Source organism: Hermetia illucens, chromosome 3 (assembly GCF_905115235.1).
Source record: "Hermetia illucens chromosome 3, iHerIll2.2.curated.20191125, whole genome shotgun sequence".
NCBI lineage: Eukaryota > Metazoa > Arthropoda > Insecta > Diptera > Stratiomyidae > Hermetia > Hermetia illucens.
The window spans coordinates 124,849,546-124,861,420 of NC_051851.1; the positions used below are offsets into that span (position 1 = coordinate 124,849,546).

General features: G+C 42.2%; 1 protein-coding gene and 1 long non-coding RNA gene across 2 annotated transcripts in view; both read right to left on the reverse strand.

Moving 5' to 3' along the window:
- Positions 1-7,647, reverse strand: part of LOC119652691 (villin-like protein quail) — a 39,998-nt gene extending 32,351 nt beyond the window's left edge. Inside the window, exon 1 of the mRNA XM_038056969.1 lies at positions 7,416-7,647. Within this exon, the coding sequence (XP_037912897.1) occupies positions 7,416-7,439 (24 nt within the window). The 5' untranslated portion in view covers positions 7,440-7,647. The remainder of the gene's footprint in view (positions 1-7,415) is intronic.
- Positions 7,648-8,413: 766 nt separating this feature from the next.
- Positions 8,414-8,636, reverse strand: LOC119653195. The gene is made up of 2 exons (XR_005249647.1): positions 8,526-8,636; positions 8,414-8,463 (listed from the first exon to the last, which is right to left on the reverse strand). It is a non-coding gene; the product is annotated as an uncharacterized LOC119653195 (long non-coding RNA).
- Between the last annotated feature and the right edge of the window lie 3,239 nt (positions 8,637-11,875).

An 11,875-nucleotide genomic window follows, 5' to 3' on the forward strand; every position in this document is an offset into this window, starting at 1 on the left:
TTCGGTGCCTTTTCCATTCGTTTAATCGAATCCGGCAATGGATTGGTTCTTAATCCGAACTATCCTCCAGATTTTAGTTTCTCGAATACTCGCCTGCCATATTCCTAGTAGCCCCTAGTACCACTTCTCTCCTATTGTTATATTTTGTATCTGTTCCGAAATATTTTATCTTACCCTCAATAACCATTACTGTAGTTTCAATAGGTGGTACAGGTCTAACTGTCTAGCTCATCCCTTTATTGAGTAGTTTTAATTCCCCTATTATAAATCGGGCAGTCGATTTATTAATAACGTATTAAGGTATCGTTTGAATGGAGTATTTATTTTTGCTATTCAGTTGCGGCTGAGATCTTAATAGATCTATTAGTTTTTGTTATGGATAGTTCTTTTTTTGGGTCTCGCACATTTTTTACCTCTAGCTATTTTAGCCAATAGGACCAATATCCTTCTTTCTCCGATTGTACCTTAATTACAATTAAGGCCTAGCCATTAAGATTAAAGTAGTATACATTTAGTTTACGGTCATTTCAGGGCTTATTCCTCTGAAGAAAGTAGCAAGTTGTTGCCGCAGTGCGTATACCAAAAATTAAAGGAACATCATTGAGATAAAAGGAAAATGGAATTTGTTTATTTATTTGTACGCAATACTATTAAAAATTTCCTGTTAAATTCCTTTTGAATTTTGGTCTTTTTCCCTTTATGGTATTCGCTCTGTGAGTTGAGGTTTAAGTATTCCTTGCTTTTTGTAAAAGGCAATTCGTGGGCTAACATCTTGCAAATTTCAAAAATACTCTGCTGTCGGTTAACAACGCTTCGAATAGGGATTGACGTCAAGGCTACGACTTCTGACTATCGAAAACGGTTATTGATTGGTTTGTGGAATTTTGCACACGCTCATCGACAACGGTATTGCGGGCCGTCAGAATGCTCACTTTCTCCAACTTCTTTGAGAATTCTTACGATATAAGCTACGCATTCTAGGTCTAAACGAAGTAAGGTGGTGGTTAAGGATCACCACAATTGGACAAGGCTAGGCGTCAACGAAGATTTTCGATATAGTGGAGATTACACGTAGCTAAAGAGAGACTTCCGAAAGGTGATATTGTGATCGTGATAGGTAATCTGATTGTCAAGGAAGGCTGCGAACACACTTTCTCGGACATGTGATGGAAAAACATGGTCTTGGTAACCATAACGATGATGGCAGGATGTTTGTAGATGTCTGCAGTTTCCACCGCCTCGTCATTGGTGGCAAATTCTTCGAGCATAGAGTTTATCATAAGATCAGTTGGGTTTCAACTGACTGACACCGTATGAACCATCAGATTGATCACTTTGCGACCAGCAGTAGATTTAGGAGTTGTCTCCTGGATGTGCGTAACAATAGACTCGCTAACATCGGCCTCGAAAGCGATCACCATATAATGGTCACTTGACTTCGGTTGTGTGTTGCATCGGCCACTTCTCGCAGAGTTCGAGAGCTTCGGCCCCTAAAGTTTAATATCGTTTATTTATATGATCCAACTCGTATATGTAAGTCGTTCGACAGTGAAAGAGCTACCTTGCAGTTCGGCCGGTAGATGCCCTAAGTACCCCGTGTGAGAATATCGATGAGCATTAGGTCGTCGTTGATGAACGGAATGGATTGAAAACTCTATTCACTGCTGCGGGTGAGTGTGACATGCTTGAGCTCCAATACCGTGCGAAATCTCGGAAAATTCAACGTTGTGTGCGCGATGACAAAAAGCAATTTGTTATTGCGGTGGTCGTAAATATTGCGATAGTCCTGTTAGGGATGTTAATGGTCGACGACACGATGAAGAGCAGCTAAAGAGGTGGAAAGAAGACTATATCATGGTTATCTACCGTACTGCATCCGGTGAATTTTCGCTTTTTGTAGATGAAATGATTAATCATTTCCTCTCAGAGGAATTTGAGGTCCAAATTAGAGTCCGCCAGGGTTGTATATTGTCGCCGGTTTTATTTCTTCTGGTTATCAGTGATGTTCTTCATGTTGTCTTCTCCGGAGGAAGTGAAGCAGTTCAATGGACAATATCTTTCCTCAAACACTTCGACTACCATGATAACCTCTGTTTGCTCTCTCACCGAATCATGGATCAAGTGGTCAAGTGGCTTTCCATTTGGAAAGGGAGGCCAGCCTGAAGATAAACACCAGCAAAATTACGGTTTTGCGTCTGACGGATTATCACAATGTTTCTATTTGCATTAATGGGCAGAGCATCGAAAGCTTTGCCCAATTTGCCTATCTCGGAAGCGTGGTTTTTGTTGATGCGACTATGGTATCAACCTTCATGTTCCCCGACGCACTAACAGCGCTAGATCCAATTTCGCTGCCTTATTTCTGTAGTAATGTTCTTCCTGCATTGCTGTATAGCTCATGGAAAGTGACACCCCTGCCACGCAAAGGCTCCAAACCGTTATCAACCCTTGTTTGCGACGCTGGCCTGTTACAATTACGAGCGAAGCATTTCGTCAGCGCACAATCCTGTTACTCGTAAACGAGTTGATCACATATTAAAGAAGAGTGACAATCCACTATCCTAAGCTGTCAGACGAGCGGGTCGCAATAGGAGCACATGGGGCAGAACGGTATAGAAAGAACACCAGCGCCTCAGGAAGTTCTGGAGGGAGCTGAAGCGCATTCTAATAAACTGGGACGATGGCGTGTAGGTGTGGACTTTGCCATACTAATTGGTAAATGACAACCATATATATTTAAGCCATAAAGATGGATTGTTGCTTATTTTCTCCTTCAAACCACGATGATGATATGCTCTTTGTGTGTTATTATCGATTTATGAATTGAAACTTTAAGAAAAATTATTGAAAGCTGCTGGGTCACACCTAATTTTGGGTGTTAGGATGATCCTATTATTTTTCGAGGTGCCACAATCTCGGCAGATGCCGGATTGTGAAGGAATTCAGACAGCAGAGCATCCTTCAGATCACCAACTAGAACACGGGTTCCTTGTAGAATGCTTGTAGAAAGTTGTCTCAGTCATAATTTTTATTTGGAAATCACCAATGCTGGTCGGGCATGAGGCTCGTGATTACTTTTGCGGATGGCTTGGATTCGACATTTATCTTATCCAAATTTCATCCAAATATCACGGCTAAACATATCTACTATTCGCAACAGACTTCTAAGGTGGTTATCAGTATCAGCATACAACTTAATGTCATCTAAGTGCATCAAGTGTGTCAACTCGCATTTAGCACCTAGGAAATATTTTATTACAAAACCATGCCATTTAGCAAGATTTAATAGCTATGCAAGAGTTTCTTTGTATGCAAGGCCAAAGACTCAACGAATCCCCCTGGAGCACCGCTCTTTTGTAAAGAAAGAGCTTTTTGTAAAGAAAGAGCTCCCGGTGGTCACCACGTGGAGGTGGGGATAGGGTTTGGTAGTAGAGCTGTTGGTGTTGGTTCAGCAGGCGTTTCCCAGGTCTTATGCTCTATCGTGGGTACCAATCCACGTTTCGCCCTGGGACCTATACTTCCCTTTGACCATAATAATAATAAGTACTAATAATAGCGTTTGAGAAATAAAGTGCAGAGGGTTTATGCCATCCCCTGTGAGACACCCGTTGTTGAAATTCTGGACACACTAAAACAGAAACTTTCTGTCATATGCAGTCGGTTACGACGGTATGGCGAACGTTATTCCAGACGTGTCCAGAATACAACATACGCTAGGAACCAGCGGAGATTTTTCAGATCTCTCACCGAATCCCAACAGAGCGCCCAGACAATACAGTTCTCGGTGACGGAAGCGAAAGAGTATTGGGGTGGACTTTGGGGGCTACCTGCCCAGCATGCTGAGTGGATCACCGCCGAAGGCACCCACCATGCCAATACACCTGGCATGAATTTTGCGGATGTTACCGAAGAGGAAGTTCGACGAGCCATAAACATCTCGAAGAACTGGAGGGGCCCAGGTCTGGATCGGGTGCAGAATTTCTGATATAAGAAATTTACCAGCGTACACAGTCGGTTGGCACGCAGTATAAATGAGGTCATGAGTCGGCCGGAGGAATTTCCACCTTTCCTCACTGCGGGGATTACCTGCCTTATCCCTAAGAAGGACACGGTGCAGGACCCCGCAGACACAGGATCGATCACTTGCTTACCAACCCCTTATTAGTGGAAGGATCAATGCGCACCTCGAGACCAACAACATTCTGTCCGAGGACCAGAAAGGCTGCCGAGTTGGCTCAAGGGGTTGCAAAGAGCAACTCATTATCGACTCGGTAGTTGTAGGACAAGCAACTAGAGGCCAAAGAAACCTCTTCAGTTGCTATATCGATTATGTCAAGGCTTTTGATAGCGTTCCGCATACCTGGCTAATCGACATCCTACATCTGTATCGCATTGATCCGAAACTGATAAAGTTTTTGGCGACAGTCATGGCCTGGCATTCGAATGGAGTTTGGATTAGACAAGTGTCGAATCCAAGCCAAAAGTCATCACGAGCCGCATGCCGGACATAGCATTGGTGACCTCCACATCGAAGCTATAACCGAGATAGACTTCTACAAGTACCTAGGAATTCTGCAAGGAACCCATGCTCGAGTTGGTGATCTGAAGGAAGCTCTGCTGTCCGAATTCCTGCGACGTGTAAAGCTGGTGCTGAAATCGCATCTCTCGGGGAAGAATAAAATAAGCGCGTTGAATTTTTACAGCAAAGAGCAGGCGAGTCCCTTGCATACGGCTGTATGTAAGGCAGACTGTGGACTGACTTCACTTAACTTGAAGGATCGATCTTTCAATCCTCTGAGTGGGGTGAAGTCGGACCAAGAGCGGATCGATGAATGGAAGTCGAAGGCAATGCACGGTAAACATGTGAATTGTCTTTGGCAGCCATTTGTCGATTTGCATCTGTCGAACAGATGGCTGTGTGCTGGGGAGCTCTTTGCTGAGACGGAGGGGTTCATGTGTGCCATTCAGGATAGCCTGGTCGCCACCCGAGCTTATAAAAAGCTCATCATGAAAGAACCGGTGGAGAACGACCTGTGCAGAATGTGTGGTTCGGCGTTAGAGACGTTGGACCATCTCATTTCTGGCTGTACTGTTATGGCACCGGTGCAATACATCACCAGGCATAATGCTGTATGTAAGGTTACCCATCAAAACCTTGCATATAAGCATGGGCTGATCACGGGAACATGTCCGGTTTACCGATATGAGCCGCAAGCAGTACTTGATAGTTCTGCTTACAGCATGTATTGGGACTGGCAAGTTGTGACTGATCGCCATACCGCACACAACAAGCCTGATGTACTGTTAGTTGACAAGACGGGTCGCTCCGCGTATATTATTAATGTTGCTATCCCCCATAATAGCAACATTGAACGGAAATACGTGGAGAAGAAGGTGAACTATGAGCCATTGGCTCGGGAAATCAAAGAAATTTGGCGTCTCGAGCGGGTGGTTGTAGTTCCCATAATATTGTCAGCTACAGGTATTGTACCTAAATCCCTCACGGCTTCCCTTGATGTCCTGGGACTTTCGCACAGTCTGGTTCAAACCATGCAGAAGTACACCATTCTGCATACGTGCTCGATGTTGCTGGGAGTACTCGACGGATTCTCCCACTGACCTACCATCGGCCACCACCACCAGTACCCCTTTAGTTTTTAAGTAGGTAGGATCGTCCGAGCCTAAATGCTTGGCACTTAGTGCTAGTATTAGGTAAAATCCGGCATCTGCCGAGTTGTGATAACTCGGAAATAATAATAATAATCAGCTCAGGGCCTTGAAGTCTGTTAGAGCACTTCATTCAAAACAATAACGGTACACTACAGGATTACAGTACCTTATAGGAGGCAATATGGGAAGCATTGCGCTCGCTCGAGATTATTGCCCTGATTTGACTCATAGCTCGTAGGGTGCTTACCTGATGAGCCGGGATGGATAAATAACGAGAATATTGCGAGCTGATTTCAACGGGCAAATTTGTGTTCTTCACTTTCACAAGCATTGTCGATATTTGGAGCAATTCCACCTATCAACATCACTGGAGTCGAGGAAGAAATGAAAGGAATGAAATCGGGGAAAGCAACCGGACTTGATTACAGACGACATCGCATCTGATCTCAGGCTCAGTGAATTCTTCAACCGGATTATTGAGGAAGGTAGAACACCATCTGAGTGTTCAAATCACCAATCCGGTTGCTGTTCCATGCTATAAAAATTTTTTAACTCATTCTTGTCATATACGCCATATGTTATATTCGTCAAATTGTTCAAATAACCGTGAATCAAGTCAGGTTTGTCAAACACTGTGGAGCTACTGACGCAATACAAGCTGCGCGGTAGATATATGCTAACGAAGGTTACTTATGCTTTTGTGCACGAAGTAAATCGGAAATCTGCATACAATCAATTTTTATACGCGGTATGTGGTAATAGGCAATGAAGGAAGGAAGGAATTTATTACGTTTTTAGCTACATATATACAAATGGAAAAATGTGCGCAGAAAGTTTCTCTCATAAGATAAACACAAAACCTTCATACCCAAAGCTCCAGCTTCCGGTATTTCGACTTGTTTTGCAAAGAGGTGGGAATCTTAAAAGAACACTGGCCTAGACACGCCAATGTACGTTTCAATGTGACTGCTTCAGTTTTATTATCATCACACCATATGCTGTGCAAGTGATAAGCCTACAGCAACGGGACAACATGAATACGAATACAAGCAAGACCGGAATTCGAAGACGAGGTAACCAAATCGAGAGGCTGACGTGAAACCATTCCGGCCACTGCATTCGCAAATGGTTTCTATTGTGCAAATTTACTGCACTAAAGCGAATATTAAATGTATAAAAGTTACGAACTACGTACAAATATCCACTCAAATATGTTCACATAAGACATACACAAAATCTTTCATACCTGAAGCGCTGAGTTTTTGGTTTCCTATTTGTTATTGTATTATTCTCGACTATTTATTCAGGCGATCCTGATTTTCACCCCTCATCTCTCGCCAGGGTATTTACCATCGCACTGACGATTTTGTTTCCATATACATTGTACACGATGAAACAACAAGGCAAAGGTGAAAAATCGAAAAAAATCAAACACAAGGGGAAACAAAATATTGCATTAACCACTATGCAGATCATATGAGGTCAATGCACGGAGAAAGGTATCTGCACAGTTTATTCAATTTAGTTCAATTCAAAAATTCTTTCTTTAATAAACTTATCTTCATTGAAATATAGTAGTGTAGTACCGAGACAGGAGAAAATTAGGAACCATTCGCTAAAACTATACCAAACTATATCACTTAATTTGCTACACTACCGACATATAATCTACGTGAGTATATGTATGTCATGTTCATACATATCTTGTCACTAAAAACTCAAATTTTCAAATTCCAAAAAATCACCTCCAATAATTTCCATTTTCTCATGTTTGTAACACAGAATAAGGTGAATGATCCGCACTTAACAGCCTTTTTCCAGCATTGAACTTTCACAAATTTGATAACGTGTAAAGCCGATCACATTCTGTTACTAAATGATCACCGATTGCACTTCATGGAAGTCCCCAATCCCTTGTGATTCTATGAGGCATATATTATTATTATTTTCAAATAATGCGAACATGAAAATTTCCATGAAACTAGAACCACTTATTGTTCACAAAAACAATGAGCAGAAGCCGGAGTTAGTCATATAGGCAAATGGTTGACAACTTGTATCGGACTAGGCAGAGTGTATCGTACCTTCCGCGGTCAAGATCACTCAGCCGGAAATCCTGGGGACTATTATTATGGTATGTGAGCAATGAGTGTACAAGATATTAATATCAAGTTCAGATATTTTTTTAAATATTAGCTTGGGGTGTATAAATGCTGCTATTTCACAACTCATGAGATTCAATAATCGCTTGATAGGAATAGAGGATGAAATCTTTCCATGATCAATTGTGCAGTAGTCACGCTCCATTGAAGATGTGGGTCACGCGAATTAACTGAAATTAACGGCGTTGCAGAACAGCAAATGAGTTCATATTGGTTTGTTTCAAGCTTTTTCCGATTTGGTTATTTATCTTAATGCTTCCGTTTGTATCAGATCAATAGCCAAGTCACTTCCTGCAGGCTCTCTTCGATGTATCATTCACTCCAACTGACCTGTAGTTCTAAGTATATGTACATAACATCACTAACTCGACTTATCTGACGGAGAGATATTAAGATACCCCAAATACTGCATTGACCCCCAAAAACCAACCATTAACGTTTACAAATTTATTTTTAACGCATTTACAGACAGTAATCTTACTCGATAGTCCGGTACAAGAGCAACACTTAACTTTAATTAGTTAAAACCTGGAACTCAGAACTGCAAACTCCTTATCAATAGACATAACCAATTCTTTTTGCTTTCAACTGGCTTCGGCGCTTTCAGCTTCCCCGGATTCATCATCACTACCTGAAAATATATGTGGAGCTGAAGATCTATGCAAGAGAAAATGGAGTGCAAATTGTAGATACTTGGGAAGATTAGCCCAGAAACCATATCCATGATCATTTGGAACAAATCACAGAACATGTCTCTTCGTATTCTAGTTGAAGGCAAAGTGAGAACTAACTGTAACAACGTTTTTTTGAGAAATAAGTACCTTTGTGTATCTGAGTTTTCGTTACTGCCGATCTTAGATAGAGTTGGATAATTTTGGATAATTTAGGCTTTTTAAAGTTAATGATTCGAATAATTACTCACTTCATGGAAAAGCCAATGTGTTATTTCGGAATTTTATGTGTGAGTACTAAAACGTGCTCAGAACTTATCCCAGATAATATTTAATGATAAAATGTACATGAATTAACGTATGAATTCGGCTAGAGACTTTTGTTCAGAATGAACTCCTGAACATGCAACTTTTTACTGTAAAAGAATTGAAAATTTCAGGAGTGATTTGCGTTTATATGTATAATTATTTCTCGTTTTACTATGTACAACAGTGACCAAGTGACCTTTTTTCGGGCTCAAATACTGCGTTTAGTTTGTTTCTAACCACTTGTACTTTTAGCCATCAGTAAAATGGCCAAACGTATTGAAAGCTATCTATCTATCTACCCATTTCCCTCACAAAATCCCCCAAAGACTCGTCCCAGAAACGTCTTTTCAAAGGCATTTTTTTAAATCTGAATTCTTTCGTAACTACTCTCTGACTTGTATCACTTTAATAAAGTGCTTCAGCTTCTCAGGCAATTGTTTTCTAACAACATAATAAATCAACAATAAACTAAGAAAACTCCGCCGTAGCGGATCCCAAGTTGGATTGTGGAAGGAGGAGGGATGGATACCTTCGGTCTGAATGGCTGTAGGTCACTGCAACGTCTCAGGGGGTAGGTCAGGGAAGTGAGTCTTGCAGATCACAAACTGAGGAAACTATCAACATTCCTAACAATTAGGTATAGAATGCAAATCCATCTAATGAAAAGAAGGAAGAACTTAAAGTTGGGTACGGATATCCGGCAGGAGTCGTCTGACTTGGTGGCTGGCTCTGGCTCCCATAATGGACAGCACGGCGTCGAAACCGCTAATCGTAGGGCGGTTCGACGTCTAGGCGCTACGATGACCTGAAGCATTGCTCCGCCTGCTGAAACTGCTTCGCCACTTGGCGGGGCAACAACTTACCACCCCTTGTTGCACCAGAGATTCGTCGAGCGCTTCCCGCAATTCGTGCACGTGACTGTACAACGAGTCGCAAATCAGTACCGCTTTATTACTTGTAGCGAGACAATCCCGGCCATCATCAAGGAAACTGGTGACCATGAGTTGAAGAGGGGCAGAAGCGGTACCATCAACAACACCACGCCGCTCAGAGGCCAACAATTTCAATACTCGCCGAAGAACTCTGCTCCACTGTCCACCTGAAGTCTCCGCTGAGGTTCGGGACGAAATCCAAAGAGTGTGTATAGAATTCTCGAAAACTCCGAGAATTCTATCTCAAATCAATGATGAGATTATATCTCGGCTTTGTACTGATATGTCGCTGCTGCGACTACAGTCACTTGTGTATTGTGGTGCAGTAACGGCTGTCAGAATGCACGGTCAGAAGATTCACTTTCGCTTGTTGGAGACCGAAGGCATCCACCATGGAAAATTCGTCTGGAGCCTCCGTCGACGTACAGCAAAGAGCAAGCGACTACCTTTCATGCCGCTGTTTGTAATTTAGACTGTGGGCTGACTTCACTTAACTTGAAGGATCGATCTTTCAATCCTCTGAGTAGGGTGAAGTCAGACCAAGAGCGGTGCGATGATTGGAAGGCGAAGGCAATGCACGGTAAACACGTGAATTGTCTTTGGCAGCCATTTGTAGAACAGATGGCAACGTGCTGGTGAGCTCTTTGCTGAGACAGAGGGATTCATACATGCCATTTAGGATGTAATGGTCCCCACCCGAGTCTATAAAAAGCTCATAATGAAAACGCGGGCGGAAAATGACCAGTGCAGAATGTGTGGTTCGGCGTTAGAGACGTTGGACCATCTCATTTCTAGCTGCACTCTAATGGCACCAATGCAATACACGAACAGGCATAATGCTGTTTGTAAGATGATTCATCAAAACCTTACATACAAGCATGGACTGATCACGGAAACATGCCCACTTTACCGATATGAGCTGCAAGCAGTACCTGATGTTTTTTGAAATAATTAAGACTTGCTTTTTTCTATTCGTTTGTGGTATTTATTTCGGTTGCAAACAGCCATATTTCGGGAACCACTTGTTCCTTTCATCAGTGTTAACAAGTCTTATTGTAAACACCGATATTTCGGGAACTATTTATTTCCTTCATCAGTGTTAACAAGTCCCTCCACTCCAATTACTTATTGTTCTCAGGATTTTCCGGTTAGGTACGTTCTGAGACTGCGTCCGCGAAAGAAATGACCACTTTTCAAACCCGCAATCACCCCTTGTGGATTAAATTTCAGAACTGAGGCAGAATTGAAAAATACTAATCGAAACCTTTCGTTTGGTATCCTATATTACCATATTTGGAGAAAAAAATTTATAGTCTTGCAAAGTACTCACTGAGGAAGCTGTCACTATACCTTTCAGTTAGGTATAAAATGCAAATCCATTAAATGAGAGGAAGGAAATACCTAAGGTCCCGTACGAATCCTTTGCATAAACAACATGTGTCAACAACATGGTATTCCCGGGCTCTTTGCACCTCCAGCAAGTCTGAGAATTTTATTTCAATCAATGATGAGATTGCATCTAAACCGTCTCCTGCAAACTACAACCACTTGTGGGGTGAGATGCATTTGCGGCTATCAGCTTGCACTGTCAGAAGATTCGCTTTCGTATTATTGGTTTGATCGAAGCTGCTAGGCTGATTCAAATCAGCACTGGCATTTTGGGGGTTACCCACCCAGTATGCTGACCATGTTGAGTGGATTACTGGCACCCGTCATGCCACTATGCTGGGCATGAATTTTGCGGAAGTTACTGGAGGTTTGACGAGCCTGTTTATGGCTTGACATACTGGAGGGGTCCTGGTTTAGATTGGGTGCAGAAATTCACACACAGCATAAACTAGATCATTAGTCGGCCGGACGAATATCCACCTCTCCTCTCTGCACGGATTACCAACCTTATCCCTAAAAAGGACACAATGCAGGACCCCGCAGATACAAGACCAATTACTTGTTTACCAAAGCCTCTACAAATTCATAACTTCCATTAACATTCTGTCCGACGTGACAATCATGGAATTATCAGTGCATTCTTCTTAGAGTACCAACACTTCAAAAGCCATCCGAATACGGGGGATTCGTTGAGTCTCCTTGGGCTACCATGACTACCGAACGATGCTATAGAACATTATAT